General features: G+C 39.7%; 1 protein-coding gene and 2 long non-coding RNA genes across 4 annotated transcripts; all 3 read right to left on the bottom strand.

Moving 5' to 3' along the window:
* Positions 1-354: 354 nt before the first annotated feature.
* LOC139197024 (uncharacterized) lies at positions 355-2,446 on the bottom strand. Its single transcript, XR_011581987.1, has 5 exons — positions 2,373-2,446; positions 2,114-2,287; positions 1,858-1,978; positions 1,376-1,442; positions 355-564 (listed from the first exon to the last, which is right to left on the bottom strand). It is a non-coding gene; the product is annotated as an uncharacterized lncRNA (long non-coding RNA).
* Positions 2,447-2,498: 52 nt separating this feature from the next.
* Positions 2,499-9,500, bottom strand: LOC139196826 (uncharacterized). Its single transcript, XM_070823170.1, has 6 exons — positions 9,262-9,500; positions 9,006-9,126; positions 8,524-8,590; positions 7,650-7,712; positions 3,305-7,335; positions 2,499-2,686 (listed from the first exon to the last, which is right to left on the bottom strand). The coding sequence occupies exons 5-6, from the start codon at positions 7,329-7,331 to the stop codon at positions 2,499-2,501; spliced, it is 4,215 nt and encodes a 1,404-aa protein (XP_070679271.1). The 5' UTR covers positions 7,332-7,335; positions 7,650-7,712; positions 8,524-8,590; positions 9,006-9,126; positions 9,262-9,500.
* A 5,133-nt stretch (positions 9,501-14,633) lies between these two features.
* Positions 14,634-17,204, bottom strand: LOC139196672 (uncharacterized). 2 transcript variants are annotated; one of them, XR_011581770.1, is made up of 4 exons: positions 16,941-17,204; positions 16,627-16,764; positions 15,952-16,010; positions 14,634-15,096 (listed from the first exon to the last, which is right to left on the bottom strand). It is a non-coding gene; the product is annotated as an uncharacterized lncRNA (long non-coding RNA). The 2 variants fall into 2 exon arrangements; XR_011581769.1 differs by having other exon boundaries at positions 14,634-16,010.
* Between the last annotated feature and the right edge of the window lie 3,577 nt (positions 17,205-20,781).

Genomic DNA, 20,781 nt, shown 5'->3' with positions numbered 1-20,781 from the left:
AACGCGAACCCTAGCGATGCAGTCCCGTCGGCCAACACGCCCTTCCTTGCACTTGAATTGCACTCGCCTAGGGCAAAAAGAATCAAAATCATGGCTGACGCCACCATGATGTCAGCCTGATGTCACTCCACCCAATCACTGGGCCATTTAATCGTGCATACGAGCTTTGTTAGGCTCCCTTGTCGCCCAGGTTATTAGGAAAGGTTAGAGCTTGTTTTGGAGGGATTGGGGAATTGGATTGCCCAAATAGCCTAGGGGATTTGACACACCCTGATCCGGAGGATCCAGGTGTGCTGGCCGTCACGTGGGCGTGACGTAACCATAAGCACGACACGGAAGCGTAACAACAACATAAATCAACAGAAATTCAAACCAAACTCAACATAACCACCTACGGACATAACCGGACGAGTTACAAGTAAACACATAAGTTCAGAGCATAGGTTAACTGCAGTCAAGTAGGACTAAAATAAGAATACATCACCCTCAGGTGAGTCCTACATGTCCCAAATCTGTCAGAAAGCCGGAAAGGACCTCGTGAGCCAACCACCGCTAAACTAGAACCTGGAGGGGCGCAAAACAAAATGAGTGGGTCAGCAAAACAAATTAGTTTTGCAAAACATTTCATTAAAACAGTTATATCCCCTCGCCGTAAAAACCTGTATAAACCTGTATACTTTCCCAGAAATATATAACCATATAAAATCTCAACATTTAAATCTCAAATCTTTAACATTTTCAAGAAAACATGCCATGCCATAAATCAAAATATAAATCAGGTGAAATAAGGAATCAATCGGAGACCCTGCAGTTGGTCCTATACGATTAATTCAATAGCTCAAATCCCACTAAGCCGGAGTCACCACAGTGACCTATACGGCCCTACTCTGCACATCACTCGGAACTACGTAAGGTAGTCTATACGATGAAAGGTGTAAAAATACGCTCTAGTGCTTCTCTCATCATATCATCAGCGCGCATATCTAAGGTCACCCACCAGTCGGAACCCCTCTAATGGTCTGTACGACTGGCATGTCGGAACCCTCACATGGTCTGTACGACATCCACCTACTTGGATCCAAGGCGAGCGTGCGGTGTGGTGAATAAAATAAGCACTAACACCTAGGGTGCAGGTTATGAGCTCAAAACATCTCAACAACAATTCAATGAATAAATGAACTCACCTGACTTACCTATGCCTCCACAGCACCATGCAACATGTATGCATCATATATCAATCATATAACTCGTATGAAATTCACATTTTCCAAATAATTCTATGCATGGCATTTTCAAAACATAATTTCTCATAAAAGCATTTTTCTGGGAAAAACAATAGTATATAGGTAATACGAAAACAAAACTGCCCACTCACTGATAAGTCGACGGGTCGTAACCCCCGTGGCGTCCCTGGATGCGGTCGTCCTCGGGATACGTCTCACCTATATGCGAAACAACTATAAAAACATTAATTTTAAGCATATCACCAATAATTCGAAATAACTTCTCATACGATGCTCAATTTTGGTATATGAATATACCACATCGACCTACTCGACGTCACGAGCGTCGGGAAATTTTTAGAAAAATTTTTTGGAAGCCCCACGCGCCACACGTGGCACGGGTCCACGCGCTGGCCACGCGCAGCACGTGCAGCGCACGTGTCATCTTCCTCGCAGGGTCTCGCCGGACTGGTTCTCCGGTGGCCGGACTCCGGCCGAACTCCGGCCGATTTTCAAACTCACTGTTCTCCTTCGTTTTTCACCCATTTTCTTCGTATTTTATACCAAATTGAAGCCCTAAGAGTGTACTATCACGTTGGACTAGTTTTAGGGCCTAAAAACTACGAAATCTCACCTTGCAAAAACCAAGGGTTCGGCCAAACTTGAAACCTACGATCCCGGCGTCCAAAATTCTCCAACGAACGTCCCCGAGCTTCCTTAGGACCTCCTAAAGCTCACCACAAGCTTGAAATCTCCTGAAACACAACATTTTACGTTCGCATGAACAGTACCTCAAAAATGGAGGTTTGGGATCTACGTGAAATCGAAGGTTTCACTTCCTAAAACTAGTACCAATGAACTCAAGACGTCAAAACGATGAAGATACATACCTTATTTGCCCCGATCCGTCAAGTTTTGAAGGGTTTTGGTGGTGGTCCGTACGATATGGGTGTGTGAGGGTGTGAGTTTGTGAGGGAGAGACAGAGACAGGGAAAGCACGGGGGAAGAGAGGGAGAGAGGAAGATCAGGTGTGGTCCAAAATAATCCACACCCTCCACTTCATCCTAACCAAACATACCACAAATCAATTTCCAATAAAATCCCATCCAACCAATGCTATTTTCAAAATAACGTTACGTACCTACGTACCTTAATGTCCAATAAGGGCAATTCTGTCATTTCACATTCCCGTCAAAAGTACCTCCGGGACGGGCTGTGACAATCTCCCCTCCTTATAGAATTTCGTCCCCGAAATTCCCATAACCAAATCATAATTCAATACTCGTAGAATAATCTTGGGTACATCTCTCTCATCCGGTCTTCCGTCTCCCAAGTAGCTTCCTCTGCAGAATGGTTCCTCCACAACACCTTGACTAAACTCACCGTCTTGTTCCTTAGAACTTTATCCTTCCAATCCAATATAGTGACCGGTTCCTCATCATAAGTCAAATCCGGATTAATCTCTAACGGTTGAGGAGGAATCACATGAGAAGGATCAGAAACATAATGCCGAAGCATAGAGACATGGAACACATTATGGACCTTAGATAACTCCGGAGGCAGTTCCAACCGGTAGGCAACTTCACCAACTCTTTCAATGATCACATAAGGTCCAATATATCTCGGACTTAGCTTTCCTCTTTTCCCAAATCGTACCACACCTCTCCAAGGCGACAATTTCAAGAATACCCAATCACCCACATCATACACTCGATCAGTAGTATGCCGATCCGCTAAACTCTTCTGTCGATCCTGGGCTGCTTTCAGGTTTGACTTAATTACCTGAACATTTTGAGTCGTCTCATCTACGATCTCAGGGCCTTCTAATATCCGTTCGCCAACCTCAGACCAACATAATGGCGTTCGACACGCCCTACCATAAAGTGCCTCGAATGGGGACATACCAATGCTCGAGTGAAAACTATTATTATAAGCAAACTCCATTAAGTCCAGACGATCATGCCAAGAATCACCAAATTGCAGTACTGAAGATCTCAACATATCCTCCAACGTCTGAATGGTCCTCTCTGATTGCCCATCAGTTTGAGGATGATAAGCTGTGCTATACAATAATTGAGTACCCAGAGCTTCCTGAAAAGCCACCCAAAATTTAGAAGTAAACCTCGGGTCTCGATCGGAGATAATATTTACTGGGACTCCATGATACTTGACAATCTTCGAAATAAACAACTTAGCCAATTTATTCAGAGGGTATTTCTCCCTCACAGGAATGAAATGCGCAGACTTGGTGAGTCGATCCACAATCACCCAAATACCATCAAATCCACTTCGCGTACGAGGAAGTTTATACACGAAATCCATTGTTATATTTTCCCATTTCCACTGGGGAACGGGAAGTGGTTGCATTCGCCCAAAGGGCTTCTTCCTTTCTGCTTTCACTTGTTGGCAAATAATACACCTACTCACATATTCTGCAATTTCTCTTTTCATACCCGGCCAATAATAAAATGGTCGAATGGTATGATACATTTTTGTTCCTCCCGGATGCATTGCATAAGCTGAACAATGTGCTTCGTCCAGAATTTCCTTCTTCAATTCCTCATTATTCGGAACATACATTCTGTCTTCTTGCATGAGCATACCATCTGATTCCCGAATTCTGAGGTCTTTCTTTTTCCCTTCACTTCTTAACTGAACCAACTCCTGAACTTCCTCATTCACCATCTGAGCTGCAAGTATACGGTCCACCAAAACTGGCCTGACTTGAAAACTAGCAAGAAAAGCTCCATCTCGGTCTTCAATTTCCAACCTTACCCCCGTTGTCCTCAATTCAGCAAGAAGAGGAACACGACTAGCATATAAGGCATTAAGCCTACCTTGAGGTTTCCTACTCAGTGCATCCGCTACTACATTAGCACGACCTGGATGGTATTCAATAGAACAATCATAATCACTTAGCAATTCCATCCACCTTCGCTGACGAAGATTAAGATCATGCTGGGTGAATAAGTACTGAAGACTCTTATGATCAGTGAAGATCTTACACTTCTCACCATACAAATAATGTCTCCAAATTTTCAAAGCAAAAACAATTGCTGCCAATTCAAGATCGTGAGTAGGATAATTCCTTTCATGATTTTTCAACTGCCTAGAAGCATAGGCAATCACCTTATTATGCTGCATCAAAACACATCCCAAACCATTTAATGAAGCATCACTATATATCTCAAAATTACCGCTATCGTCAGGAAGTACCAACACCGGTGCATGAGTGAGGCAATACTTTAATTGCTGAAAACTCCGCTCACAATTCTCATCCCACTCAAATTTAACATCCTTCCTGGTCAACTTTGTCAACGGTAAAGCAATCATAGAGAAATCCTGAACGAACCGTCGATAATAACCTGCTAAGCCAAGAAAACTTCGTACCTCCGTGACGGTTCGAGGTTGCTCCCAATTCTCCACTGCTGCAATCTTTTGAGGATCAACTTGAATACCTTGAGCTGATACAACATGCCCCAAAAATGCCACTTCAGTCAACCAAAACTGACATTTACTGAACTTGGCATACAACTGATGCTCCCTTAATTTCCTTAACACCAAATTAAGGTGTCGGATATGATCTGCTTGGGACTTAGAGTATACCAGAATATCGTCAATAAAAACAATAACGAATTTATCAAGATATTTCTGGAATACCTCATTCATTAATCTCATAAAAGCTGCAGGTGCATTAGTCAACCCAAATGGCATAACCAAAAATTCATAATGCCCGTACCGAGTCCGGAAAGCCGTCTTAGGTACATCATCTTCCTTAATCTTCAATTGATAATACCCAGATCTCAAATCAATCTTAGAAAATACACACGCACCTTTCAGCTGATCAAACAAATCATCAATGCGAGGCAATGGATAACGGTTTTTAATCGTTACCCGGTTCAATTGTCTATAATCAATACACAATCGAAGAGTTCCATCCTTCTTCTTCACAAATAATACTGGGGCACCCCAAGGTGAAGAACTAGGTTGAATAAAACCTTTATCAAGTAATTCTTGCAACTGGATTTTTAATTCTCTCAACTCAGCAGGAGCCATTCTATAAGGAGTCAGAGATATAGGGTCCGTACCTGGAAGCAAATCAATAGAGAATTCCACCTCTCTGTCTGGCGGCAATCCCGGCAAATCATCAGGGAAAACATCCGGATAATGTCTGACCACACCAACTTCTTCTATACTAGTAGGAGCAACATCATTTAATACCACATGTGCCAAATATCCCTGACAACCCTTCGATAATAATTTCCTCGCCCTCATGGCAGAAATAACTCCATGTCTCACCCCACTTCTCTCGCCCACAAAAGTAACCTCGGGTAATCCAGGACGATAAAAAGTAACTGATTTACCATAACAATCAATATGGGCACGATTATGGTGTAACCAATCGGCCCCTAAAATTACATCAAAATCCACAATATCTAACGGAATAAGATCAGCGGACATAATCACGCCCTCAACCATCACTGGACACCCCAGATACACACTATCCACATAACATTTATCTCCTCTAGGCATGGCAAACTCTAAATCAAATCCTAGAGGTGAAGGGTGAGGTTGGGTTATTTGAGCAAACGTATGAGAAATCACAGAGTGCGTAGCACCACAATCAATCAAAACCTTAGCAAAATGACCAAGAACATTTAACGTACCCATTATCAAGTCTGGATGGTTCTGAGCCTCCTGCAGGGACATATGATTAACTCGCCCCTGAGCTTGCTGACGTCCACCTCGGCCTCTATTGCCCTGATTACCTCGTCCCTGAGGATTACGTCCCTGGCCTGGCTGTCTAGGCTGCCTGGATGATCCTGCACCACCAGTAGCAATTTCCCCCTGACGGGGCTGACCTCCCTGATGCCACTGCGATCCACCAGTTGGCATAGAGGAATAAGAAGAATAACCTCCAAAATCCTGAGAATACCCTGCCTGAGGATATGGCTCCTGAGAATACTGATAAGGTCCGGAAGCATACGGAGCAGCATCCCCCTGATAGTGGTAGGCACCACCACGACTCGACTGGCCATAACCACCCGGTCCAAAACTCTGCTGAACTGGTGCTGGAGGTGGCATATTAGTCTGCTGCGGTCTCTGCTGACCCTGGGGGCACTGAGAAGCCCGATGTCCCATCTGCCCACACGTAAAACAAGCACCAGAACCTCTCCTACACTCACCATGGTGACGGGAGTTACAGCGGCGGCACCATGGAGCGCCAGATCCACCAGCGTCCCTCTGACCCTGAAATCTGGGTCCACCAGAAAATCTTCCACCACCTCTCCTCGGGCCAGTAAAACTATATCCCCCACTAGAAGAACTCGAACTCGCTCCACTCTTCTTAAAACTCTGTGTCTGTCGAGGTCCAGGAATAGAAATACCCTTACCCTTATCATTCTTCTTCTGACCCTCATTCTTGTCCTCGTCATCCTCACTGTCAGGAAGATTATCAGAGTCCTCCATCCTAACCAAAATCTCGAAATACTCATGATAATCAGCGCAGGGAAGTGCATTGGCAAAGGTACGCCACTTCTTCTTAGATCCCAACTTGAAACGTCGAAGCATCTCTCCCTGATTACCAGCTGTATCAGTGTCATAACGAGACAAATCAGTAAACTTTCTATAATATTCATGTGCCGACATATTTCTCTGTTTCAACCTGGTGAATTCCTGCTTCTTACGGTCAATATACTCAGGAGGAACGAATCTCTTCATAAAATGCTCTTTGAATACTTTCCAGTCGGCTGCCGTCTCAGGTGACATATACCTAGTCTGATTTATCCACCATGCTGCTGGTTCACGACCCAGAAACCAAGTGGTGGTCTCCACCCACCTATTAGCAGGGAGATTCCCCTGACTCTGCATCACCTGGAAGGTTTTCTCAATATGATCTAGCCATTTCTCTGCCCCCTCATGACTTTCATTACCCATAAACCGATCTAACTTCAAGTTGTACATGGTCTCCAGAGGTGTCCTCGGAGGAGGGGGAGGACGAATCACATTCTGTAAAGCCTGGGCCATCGCTTCTCCTAACTGAGTAATATCCGGGAAATTAGGTTCAGAAGTACGGCGGGACTCCCTACGCTCTCTACGAGGCGGCATGATTCTGACAGAAAACATCAAAAGATCGTTAAGACATTAACAATTTACAGGACTGCAACCTAAGCTCTGATACCAAACTGACACACCCTGATCCGGAGGATCCAGGTGTGCTGGCCGTCACGTGGGCGTGACGTAACCATAAGCACGACACGGAAGCGTAACAACAACATAAATCAACAGAAATTCAAACCAAACTCAACATAACCACCTACGGACATAACCGGACGAGTTACAAGTAAACACATAAGTTCAGAGCATAGGTTAACTGCAGTCAAGTAGGACTAAAATAAGAATACATCACCCTCAGGTGAGTCCTACATGTCCCAAATCTGTCAGAAAGCCGGAAAGGACCTCGTGAGCCAACCACCGCTAAACTAGAACCTGGAGGGGCGCAAAACAAAATGAGTGGGTCAGTAAAACAAATTAGTTTTGCAAAACATTTCATTAAAACAGTTATATCCCCTCGCCGTAAAAACCTGTATAAACCTGTATACTTTCCCAGAAATATATAACCATATAAAATCTCAACATTTAAATCTCAAATCTTTAACATTTTCAAGAAAACATGCCATGCCATAAATCAAAATATAAATCAGGTGAAATAAGGAATCAATCGGAGACCCTGCAGTTGGTCCTATACGATTAATTCAATAGCTCAAATCCCACTAAGCCGGAGTCACCACAGTGACCTATACGGCCCTACTCTGCACATCACTCGGAACTACGTAAGGTATTCTATACGATGAAAGGTGTAAAAATACGCTCTAGTGCTTCTCTCATCATATCATCAGCGCGCATATCTAAGGTCACCCACCAGTCGGAACCCCTCTAATGGTCTGTACGACTGGCATGTCGGAACCCTCACATGGTCTGTACGACATCCACCTACTTGGATCCAAGGCGAGCGTGCGGTGTGGTGAATAAAATAAGCACTAACACCTAGGGTGCAGGTTATGAGCTCAAAACATCTCAACAACAATTCAATGAATAAATGAACTCACCTGACTTACCTATGCCTCCACAGCACCATGCAACATGTATGCATCATATATCAATCATATAACTCGTATGAAATTCACATTTTCCAAATAATTCTATGCATGGCATTTTCAAAACATAATTTCTCATAAAAGCATTTTTCTGGGAAAAACAATAGTATATAGGTAATACGAAAACAAAACTGCCCACTCACTGATAAGTCGACGGGTCGTAACCCCCGTGGCGTCCCTGGATGCGGTCGTCCTCGGGATACGTCTCACCTATATGCGAAACAACTATAAAAACATTAATTTTAAGCATATCACCAATAATTCGAAATAACTTCTCATACGATGCTCAATTTTGGTATATGAATATACCACATCGACCTACTCGACGTCACGAGCGTCGGGAAATTTTTAGAAAAATTTTTTGGAAGCCCCACGCGCCACACGTGGCACGGGTCCACGCGCTGGCCACGCGCAGCACGTGCAGCGCACGTGTCATCTTCCTCGCAGGGTCTCGCCGGACTGGTTCTCCGGTGGCCGGACTCCGGCCGAACTCCGGCCGATTTTCAAACTCACTGTTCTCCTTCGTTTTTCACCCATTTTCTTCGTATTTTATACCAAATTGAAGCCCTAAGAGTGTACTATCACGTTGGACTAGTTTTAGGGCCTAAAAACTACGAAATCTCACCTTGCAAAAACCAAGGGTTCGGCCAAACTTGAAACCTACGATCCCGGCGTCCAAAATTCTCCAACGAACGTCCCCGAGCTTCCTTAGGACCTCCTAAAGCTCACCACAAGCTTGAAATCTCCTGAAACACAACATTTTACGTTCGCATGAACAGTACCTCAAAAATGGAGGTTTGGGATCTACGTGAAATCGAAGGTTTCACTTCCTAAAACTAGTACCAATGAACTCAGGACGTCAAAACGATGAAGATACATACCTTATTTGCCCCGATCCGTCAAGTTTTGAAGGGTTTTGGTGGTGGTCCGTACGATATGGGTGTGTGAGGGTGTGAGTTTGTGAGGGAGAGACAGAGACAGGGAAAGCACGGGGGAAGAGAGGGAGAGAGGAAGATCAGGTGTGGTCCAAAATAATCCACACCCTCCACTTCATCCTAACCAAACATACCACAAATCAATTTCCAATAAAATCCCATCCAACCAATGCTATTTTCAAAATAACGTTACGTACCTACGTACCTTAATGTCCAATAAAGGCAATTCTGTCATTTCACATTCCCGTCAAAAGTACCTCCGGGACGGGCTGTGACAGGATTGCTAGGGGTGGAGTTGATTCAAAAACATAAAAAGTCTGTTCTCAGAAATCAGTTATATTAGGAAAGATTAGAGCTTGTTTTGGGGGGGTTTGGGGAATTTGATTGCCCAAATAGCCTAGGGGATTGCTAGGGGTGGAGTTGATTCAAAAACATAAAAAGTATATTCTCAGAAATCAGGCATATTTTTGTAGTCGCAGTTTTGAAAATAGGCTTGCCAAGCTCGAATAGAAAAAAAATTGTTTTTGAGTCTAAAAAATTGAATTCAAAATGAAATACTGAAGGGACCCTTAAATGCAAGTAACTATAGAGTTAGTTAAATTTTTTTGACACGTAAAAAGAGCAAAATTCAAAAAAGATTGAAGCACAAATATTTGTCCCTTTTTTTTTTTTTTTAGTAATGATATATTTACACTAGAAGGTTGGAGAATAAATAGGGTGCCAAACTTTTTATATATGAGATTTGAATCTAAGACGTTTTACTTACAAGTAAAAAAAAATAATGTTAAAGCATAATATTAAGTCTTCTTAAGCCATTAGAAAATGACATTTGAACAAATTTCTCTGAGTCTTCAAAATCGAAAAACAAAAATGTCTAGCCCAAACACCTCTTTTGCCGGATGATGAATTAGGACCATTTATGGATCTCTATGCATTTGATTCTAAGCCCACACTAGAACTACCACACTTGTCCAAAATTTTTATGTGAAGATCCATCCACTCAAACAAACAAGCCCAAAAGAAAAATAAAAATATGAGAGCCGAGAAACTATCGAAGTAAAATAATAATTATTTTGTATTTAGTTTTTAGTTTTTATTTTAAGAATTGTTATTGGCACTTTAAAAATCTCATTCTACACTCCAAACTTTCTATATTTGGAAAGAAAAATACATTTGTGAGAAGTGTAGAATGAAATTTTTGGAGTGCCAATAACACTTCCTTTTATTTGTTGTGCTTCAGATATAAGAAAGTACATGCATCAATTAGCCCATAAATTACTAAATGGCATTGCTTCTATTACGAATATATAATAATTCTTTCAATGTTTTTGTTAAAAAAATGATAAGTCTTCCAATATTTACGCCATATGGTGAAAGATAAAGACATAACCTCTGATTTATGTAAGTTTAGGTTGAAGAGGTGTATATTATCCTAAAAAATATTAGGGCCCGATTAATAATTATTTATTTTTAATTTTTTTGTTTTTTTTTTTGTTTTTTTTTTTGTTTTTTTGTTTTTGTAGAGATAAAAAGGAAATATATTTAAAAAAAAATCTGATATATAGAAGAGTGGAGAAGGAATGCAAGACGGGAGAGATTTTAGGGCCCGTTAGCTGGGACTATAGTTCCGTGTTTGGAACGACAAAGTAATAACTTAAATGAGACTCGCTTCCACTGGCTGTTCCTTCGCACCTCAATAAAGGGTGTTATCTAATCCCAAGCAAAACCTTGGTATTAAGCAATACTAACAGGAAACAGTCTTCACTTCGTCTTCTCCGCCTTCTCCCACTTTCTACATGGTTTAAGCATCATAGTTGCTGCTCTCTGCTCAAATTACTAATTTATCTGCATTGTCGGCAATTCCGACTGACTTGTTCCAGAAATCAACCTTCTCAATAACTCCAACAGCCTTGCTTGTGTCGTCTATAGAGTTTGGTGGCATCTTCTTTCCGCTCTTCCTCTCATATCATATGCGAAGCTTTTTAATTTATGGGTCAGTTCAATTTGCACAACTTTTCAATTTGAGAATTGTTGATTCAACTTGAATTCTTGAGCCCGCATGTAGAAATATCGGCATGTTAGTGGAGGTCTTGGCGAAGCTACCATCACTAGAGTCACCTCCGAGAAGAAAATCGAGAGATTGGCTTTTTGAAAATCGAAGAAGTTCTCAGGAGGCTTAGGTCTTGGAATTGAGAGGGCTGAGATTTTTTTTATTTGATTTGGGGATTTTGTAAATCGGAGGGTGTAGACCTCTAAACCACGAACTGACCCCATCTCCCAGTGCTTAATTGAAGAAGAAAATTAAGAGATTGATGCAAGATTTGAGGCTAGAAATTTCAATTCAACAGAGAGAAAATCATGGACAAGAGAAACGAGGTAGAGTAAAAAAGGAAAAGGGAAAGAAAATGTGGTTCAAATCCAGTCAACTCTAGACTTGGATGGTATTGCCCCCTTTATTATTAATTTTTATTTAATTTTTAAGGCAACAAGTGAACTAAAAATGGCAAAAATAAAATATAGTCCGTAATTTAGTCTGACATTATACCAAACACTTCACTAAGTCGGTCCAGCTTAATCTAGTCTAAGCCAATTCAGCGTAGTCCCTGAAGCTAATCCAGTCCGAAATAGTCCGATACAACAAACGCACCCTAAAAGAATTATATACGGATAATACATAAAATGATAACTAATAACTAAAAAATAAAAAAATACCAACTAATTTAAGTTATTTTCACTTTCAAAATTTTGCTTTTATTCATTCTTCCTCTTTATTCATTCCCCTCTCTACTAGCGGAAGCATGCCTTAGCAGGTAGACTCTCTCAAAAGTGGTACTCTTCATGAACTCTCTGTCATCTCATATTTTTTACACAAAATTTTATAATGTTGCATATGAATTGACATTAAACAGTAAGGTGACATAGAATCTGTAAAGAGTTCCACTTTAACAGAGTCGGCTTAGCATTTCTCTTCTCCTTCCCCCCCCCCCCCAAAAAAAACCACCACATAACCTAATTACCTCAAATTCTAATGACGTGATCTGTTAAATTGGATTTACATATGTATGACAATTCATAGTCATCCCAACGTTTAGTTTAATAATGCAAAGTACTATTCTAAAAATCCATGCCTAGGCGCTAGGCGGCTGGTCACCGTCTCGATTAATGCCTAAGCGTTTGAAAATTAAGAAAGAATGCATAGACTTGAGGAGGCACTTGCTTAGGTTGTGACTTACTTAAACAAAAAATAGATAACTTTCATTTTATTTTTTATTTTTTTCAATTAATTGTAAAAGGCTTGCTGAATAGTTAAATGAACACATTATATACTTGTTCCCCATGTTTTTATTATGTTTCAATACTTCATAATATATATGTCATTCTATTTTGTAGTTTATGATGAAAATATATATATATATATATATATATTTTAAGTATAAACATATATTTGTTTACACGAAATATAATATATTTATTTAAATCCGCCTAGTCCACCTAGGCACCCGCCTAGACGTTAGGCCCTAGCCCGCCGCCTGACTAGAACCTTGATACAAAGTATGTGTGAATTTCTCTTCGCATCATATTAGCATTGTTAGATCAAAATGCCACGTGAAGCTGAACATGTTTCCAATAAAATAGCTATATACTTCATGTCATCGATCTTCTTCCGATTTCTTGGAGTGAGGATCCTAGGGTTCTACACATTTTATCTGTTCGTTTTACATCATGTGGCCATATTTCGTTAGGTACTATTTGTGAACACTTTCAACCAACAGGATCCTCTCCGAATCCTTTTGGTGAGGATCCTGGAGATTCATGAATCATGTCCGTTCATCGTACATCGTACGGTCAATTTTTGTCAGGTACTGTTTGTGTTTAATTTTAAATAAAAATATTTAAAATAATTTTTAATCGCACGATGCATGATGAACGGACACGATTAACAAATTTTTAGGATCCTCATAAAGAAGATCTGGCAAGGATCCGGATTCCACTTTCACGACCATCGCTTCATGTGCAGTAATATTATGCAGGCATTGTACAAGTTGGCGAAGCAAAGGTATCCGATGTTGGAACAAATTAATGTCACATTGAATCAATGTACTCCCCATACCTCAATGGAATAAATGAACACTCGACCATATGTATGTTTTCTGTCACGTCTGAAACTTTAAGCTACCATGCAAGTACTCCTTTCTCCCAGTCAGTCACAAAGGACTCAGCAAATGCTCAATTATTCTTCATTACATTTTTGGAAGATACGTAAGTAAGTTGGATTACTTCCTATATTATCAGTTAATTTTATAGTAAAATCTTAACTTTTTTCACGGTTCATATGGACCAGATTTCAAATTTCTCTTAGACCAAATTAAGACGTTAATCTATATCTGTATACAAAGTATATGTACAAACCATAGAGATTATTTATGGAAAAATTATTGCTTTTAAATTAAACAAAATATTTTAGTTTACCAAATACTTTTACTTTAAAATGAAGCAATTTTTTAAGGAAAAATTAAAACAATACCAAACGGAGCTTTTGTCTCGACCTTTTCTCTTTACGAATCTAAAATATAGAGATACTTTTTTTTTTTTTTTGGAAATAAATATAGAGATACTTCATAATCACAATAAAGTCCACATTTATGATCTCCTCTTTGACAAAGAGAGGCTATGATATTTTGTGAAAGAGAAACTGTCACAATCACCGAATTGTCATCTTAGATTTTTTTATTTTCCATTACCATATGTCTATATAACTTAAATCTATTAGTCTAGCAGAAGAGCATTGAGGAAAATAATAGCTTACATAAATCTTATGACTTCTAAACAAATTTCTTCAATGTTGCATAGCATTAAATGATACAAGAATAAATGATTGAGATTAAAAGTGGGGCGGTCTTTGACATTTTTGAGTTCTTGTGCGAATTTTTTTTAATTAAAAAACCCTCTTTATTTAAAAACATAATAATTTTTTGGACAATAGAGTCACACAAAGTTCTACAATCAATATTCAAACTTAATGAAATCAACATCACACTTTTACTAATTGAACAATGTCTAATGCCATGAATCATGATTTAGGGTTCATCCATGAAAAAATGGAGCACGATTAAAAGAGAGATACAGAAATACGCTTGTATTTGTGAAAGAAAGTAATACACAAATTAGTTTTATTGCTAAAGAAAAGTGGTACACAATTTTTTGTATTTGCTAGAGCAAAGTGAAAAATAAATAAATTAAGTATAAGCTCCACTTAATCTTATATAGAGAAAATCAATTGATGATGATTTTTCTTTTCAGTTAGAAATTTTTTATTAGCAAATTTATACTCATATGTAATATATAAGAGGATAACTTTTTTTGGGACCCAATAGAAATTTGGGGCCCTATGCCTCTATACCTTTTGCACCCCTAACGCTCTCTCTGATTAAAAGTAAAAAATCTAAACAGTTATGGAATTCAAATTTAATACTTAAAACACCCAAAGTATTGAAGCCACATTTGACTTCCAAATAAGTGAAAGACTATTAGTTTGTTTGAATTTTAGTAATTTTTCTTTTTTCAAGGTGATTTGCTACTCGCATGTTGGATGACACACCCCGTCCCGAAGGAGGGTATGCTGGCCGTCACGTGAGAGTGACGTAACCATTTACACAGTTCGGAAGCTTTAAAAAAATACAATTACTAAGATGAAACACCCGAGGGTGAGTCATACTTTTGTGAATTCTATCAGAACACCGTTGGATTCCTCGTGGCCACCAAAGCTCTGCTATCAAGAACCTTGAGGGGCGCAAAACAAAATTGAGTGGGTCAGTAAAACAAAGTTTTTCGAAAACATTTCATTTAAAACATTTCTAACCCCTCGCTGTAAAACCTGTATACTTTCCCAGAAAATAGCATTATAGCATATAACTTTTCTTATATCTCGAATCATCAATTTTTCTTAAAACCAGAAAGGATGCCATGCTATAACTGTCAAAAACAGAATGAATGATGCATCAAAATAACAGGTGAAATAATGAATCAACCGGAGACCCTGCAGTTGGTCTTGTACGGTTAATTCTATAGCTCAATATCCAATCCAAACCGGAGTCACCTCGGTGACCTGTACGGCACTACACTGCACATGAATCGGAACTACCTGAAGTAGTCTGTACGATAGGAATGGTATAATAATACGCTCTAGTGCTTCTCTCATCAATCATCTGTGCACATAATCTAAAGTCACTTACTAGTCGGAACCACCTCGGTGGTTTGTTCGACTAGTATGTCGGAACCCTCTCATGGTCTGTACGACATGTCGGAACCCTCTCATGGTCTGTACGACATGCACCTACTTGGATCCAAGGTGAGCGTGCGGTGCGGGTGAATAATATAAGCACTAACACCATGATTGCAGGTTATGAGCTATCCACATAATACACATCATCAATGATTCACATGAATAACATAAAACTCACCTGATACTCACATGTGCGTCCACAACACCAATTCACATATATATATGCATCAATTATCAATTCATATAATTCATATCATGCATGCATGGCATTTTAGAAACATACTTTCATTAAAACTCAATTTCTGGGAAAATTCATAGTATATAGGTATAAACAGAAAATACTGCCCACTCACCTGGAGTTCGCCCAACAACTCCCTAGCGCAACACATCAAGGCGTCATGACGATCGGCGCCTAGAACAATAATCAAATCCAACCTCAGAAATCATATCGATAGAATATAACTTATATAAAACACGTCACTGCGTAGTTCGATCCGAAAGATCTGCAACTCAGATTTCAAATCCATAACTTCCAGAGGTCCACAATATACCTCTAGGACAACATCCTAAAATTTTATTACCATCCAACGGTCGGATCTCCGTCAATTTCCAAAACCAAGTGACGGTTAACATTTTATTTTATGAACTTACAACTCCAATTCTGGAATATCCGTAAATTGGATTCCCAATCCGTAAGTTCCTATAATCCTCAAATATTACGTATTACAACATATCAAAGTTTGGTGACGATCCAACGGTTGGATCGTCAATTCACATTTTCGCCTAACCACGAATCGTAACGAACTTAGGTTCAATTACTCAATTTACGTCCAACAATTATCAAAACTGAACCTAGAACCTTAAACACATGCTAAGAATGACATTGGCGGGCCATTGGCCACGCGCCGCCGCACGGACCGCCGCGGGTGGCGGTCGGCCGCCCCGGCTCGCCGGAAAATCTAACTATTTCCAAAAATTTTCAAAAAATACAGAATCGAAGATCTCAATGAGTAGAGCAACTTTCATACCTGTGGCCAAGGCCAATGTTGCCTGGAAACACTTCAAATTCATCCATTTCCGTGCGGACCCTAGAATTGGGTGAGTTCCAATTCGACCTTCAAATCAACTCCACCGTCCAAATCAAAGCTTGGGCTTTGTTCCAGGTCCTAAGGGAATACTAATGGTGTTAGTAATTGAAAGAAAACATTTCAAGGTTTGAAGAATTTGGACAAAAAGGTCGCGGCACCCGTGTGGGTGTTCTTCGCGAAATCACCACGAAATTTCATGATTTTTGGGGTGAAACATGAAGAGGGAAGGCCTAGGTATTGATTGAAAGTGGTACCTTGATCCAATTTGTGAGAAATCCGGTGAAAATCGTCGGAATTTGGGTGTGGGTGTCGCGGGTCGAAACGGGTCGTGGGTGAAGACCCATTTTTCTTCCTTCTCTCCTCCGCTTCTCGCCCTCTCTCCTTTCCTCCTTTCCTCTGTTCCGATTGGCCATCCTCTCCTTCTCTCTTCTCCTGATTCGTCCCCTCCTTCTTCTTTCAGATTGGGCAGTTTTGCCCAATCCCATTTTTTTTTCCTTTCTTCTTTCTTCCCGACTGCCCAATCCTCATTCTTCTTCTTCTTCTTCTTACGCGCACACACACACAAACCTTCTTCTCTCATCCCAGCCATCCATTTAATTCTTCATTAAATCTGGACCATCCAAATTTTAATAATAAAATTTATAAAATGCCCAAACTTCAAACTTTAAAATCTTTTTCGTTATAACTCCAAATAACGAATCGTCAGCGCCCACACGTCCGTAGAGACGAGTACTACGAGGATATGTCAAGAAAACAAATCTTAGATGGCACGACACAACGATTAATCTCGAATAATGTGCGTATCTCAAAGGGCATTTTTGTAAAATCCTTTATTAAAACTTTAAAACTCTTAAAATCAGGGACGGGCTGTGACATTGGAGGTGGGACAAACCCTACTAACCTAATGGTTTAGGGCGTGCTTAATGCAACCTCAATAAGAGTTGCTAATGAATCTTTCACCGATTTGACTTATCTTCAATCCAATCAATCATTTCAATGTTCAACTTAGTTATAAGCCAACGACACACTACCAGATTTGGGCGATTAATTTATTATTTATTATTAGAAAAGATCTCAACTTTGAAACCTCATTAAATTGATGATATGGTAAGAGTAAGATTCTTATATGGGCTAATGTCTAACATTTGCACCACATTGATACAAAAACTCATAAATTTAATGGAGGAATAGATATTAAAATAGACAAAGGGTGTAAATACAATTTCAATACTTTAGGTTGCAATGAAAAAAATTTAGAAACCCGTCTCTTATTTTAAAAATCACCCTAAACTGTAAAGCTTTGCGTCTTTAAACAACTAAATAAAAAAGAGTAACACACCCTTAATCAAAATATTTTTGCATATTCATATACATATATATGGTTCGATTTTGTAAGTTTCTTGACCCACAATTGCAAAAAATATGGTTTTTTTTTTCCACTTGTAAGTGAGAGATTTTAGATTTTGTAATTGATAAGTTTGATATCAAATTATTATGGCAAGTGTCACATCCCGGCCCAGGCCCCCACCACATCCCTGGCTCGACTCCACCGTAGTACGATATTGTCCGCTTTGGGCCCCGACCACGCCCTCACGGTTTTATTTCTGGGAACTCACATGAGAACTTCCCAGTGGGTCACCCATCCTGTGAATGCTCTCACCTAAACTCGCTTAACTTTGGAGTTCCGATGGAACTTGAAGCCAGTGAGCTCCCAAAAAGCCTCGTGCTAGGTAGAGATGGGAATATACATATAAAGCTTAGAAGATCCACTCCCTTGGGCGATGTGGAATGTCACAATCTACCCCCCTTAGGGGCTCGACGTCCTCGTTGGCACACTTTCGGCCAGAGATTGGCTCTGATACCAAATTGTCACATCCTGACCTGGGCCCCCACCACATCTCGAGCTCGACTCCATCGTAGCACAATATTGTCTGCTTTGGGCCCCGACCACGCCCTCATTGTTTTGTTTCTAGGAACTCACACAAGAATTTCCCAGTGGGTCACCCATCTTGGGAATGCTCTCACCCGAACTTGCTTAACTTCGGAGTTCCGATGGAACCCGAAGCTAGTGAGCTCTGAAAAAGTCTCGTACTAGGTAGAGATGAGAATATACATATAAGGCTTAGATGATCCACTCCCTTGGGCGATATGGGATGTCACAGCAAGCTCATTATGTGATTTAGCCCAAACCTCCCTCACCTTTGTGTAAATATATTGTTAAATTAAAACAAGGAAATGCTGGGAGGCTACATTTTGTAGACCACGTGTGGAACACTTCTCTAACTAGAGGTGAGATGTAATTGTATTGGTGGGTCCTACTTGTATTAGAAAGATCGTTCACATATAGCCTAAAAAATGTGGTTTGTCTATCAACACCATAAATAAAAAATGAACAATGCTTAACTACTCAAGGATGAGTAAGAACCCATACTCAAAATTTTGCGTGTCTGATTAATAGAACTTTGTACTTATAGTCGAAAACGTTCATATTATAAATACATAATGAATGATTCTGATTAGAAACACTAAATTCTGTGGACAAGAAATGAAGGGTTTTTTAGTACGAGCTCCTATTTATCTTTTGAGTATTCAAGTATTATTAAAAAAATTCCACATAAGTTGCATTACGAGAAATTTGTAGTGTAATTGGTCTTAATTAATGTTTAAAATATCGGTATACTGATATGCAAATTTGTAGAAATATTGACGGATGTACTGAATCGCTATCTATCTTGGTTGCTTTTGATGGAAATAACAGAAATTTAAAATGAAATTTTATACTCTGTTTGGATGAATAAATTTAAGATTACTAAGGAATTTTAAAATGACGGAAATTGTAATGACAAAATTTAATTTTCTAAAATTTGTGAATTTTCTTGTTTGGCTACCTTAAAAGAACAATAGAATTTGAAACGAAATTTGTTATTTTTAAACTCTCACCTTAGAAATTTGGAAATGACACCTATTTACATGAAATCCAAACAAGGGAATTGGTGCATGTCAATTTATAAATTCTGACTTTTATCAAAATCCCAAGTTTATTTCCTTCATTCAAATATAGTGTTAGGGATTGTCAACTATTAATTTGGATGAAATATAAGAGTTTCTCTAATATTTAACAGATTTGTCATAAACATTGACAATATCTGTCGATTAAGCTAAACTTAAGAATTTCTCCGATACTCCTATTTGCATATCTTTCTCTGATTTTTTTGAATATTTTCATGATAATATCTACAATATTGAAGAAATTTTAAGCACGGCTGTTAATTCCCTCCATTACCTTTGTCAACTCCATCATCAACATCTGTTATGCCATAATGTCCTCCGTCATCCTTTATTTCACTCCTTTAATTTTTATTTTCCTTTCTTATGATTAATATACAACAATTAATTTTCAAAATCTCTTATTTCCTCCATTGACCTTGGATCACAATCTCATATTTGAACCGGCCTAGGGCCAGGGAGGGCCCCAATCTTCCCTCTTTTATGACTCTTCACACGGAACCGGATCCCATCCGGACTCTGTGAAAGTGAGCCTCCTAATCAAGGGATCCGGACTGTTGAAATTTGATCTAACAACTACAAACAGGGGGTTCCTCTAAATGTTATAATAATTGTAGCCATTAGATCAAATTTCAACGGGTCAGATCCCTTGGTCAAGAGGCTCAATTTATAAGGATCCGGTTCCCCTTCACACAAAGCCAACCGTTAGGGTAAATCTTGCAATTTCCACCCAACCCCAAGGGCATACTCAAGACGCGCCGAAATTTCAGAGTCCCAGACATGATTTTGTCGGATTTAACTTCGCTGCTGTTTACACCCAATCCCGATTGGGACACGTGTCTAAGTTTTGATTAAAAAATCAAAACTTAGACACATGTCCAATCGGGAATGGATGTAAGGAGCGGCCAAGTTCAGTTCGATTTTGCCACCCGAAACAAACACCAACAAAATGACCCTCCTACCCACCACTATTCAAATTTCAAACCCATTTCCATCGCCATTCCCCAAAAACCCCAGGGGCACATTCGTCAATCCAATCCCTGCCAGCAATAAAAATTATAAATTCTTCAGGGCCATAAATTCAAATTT

Source organism: Malus domestica, chromosome 06, assembly GCF_042453785.1.
Source record: "Malus domestica chromosome 06, GDT2T_hap1".
Classification (NCBI taxonomy): Eukaryota; Viridiplantae; Streptophyta; class Magnoliopsida; order Rosales; family Rosaceae; genus Malus; species Malus domestica.
This window is presented reverse-complemented; position numbering and strand designations above follow the sequence as displayed.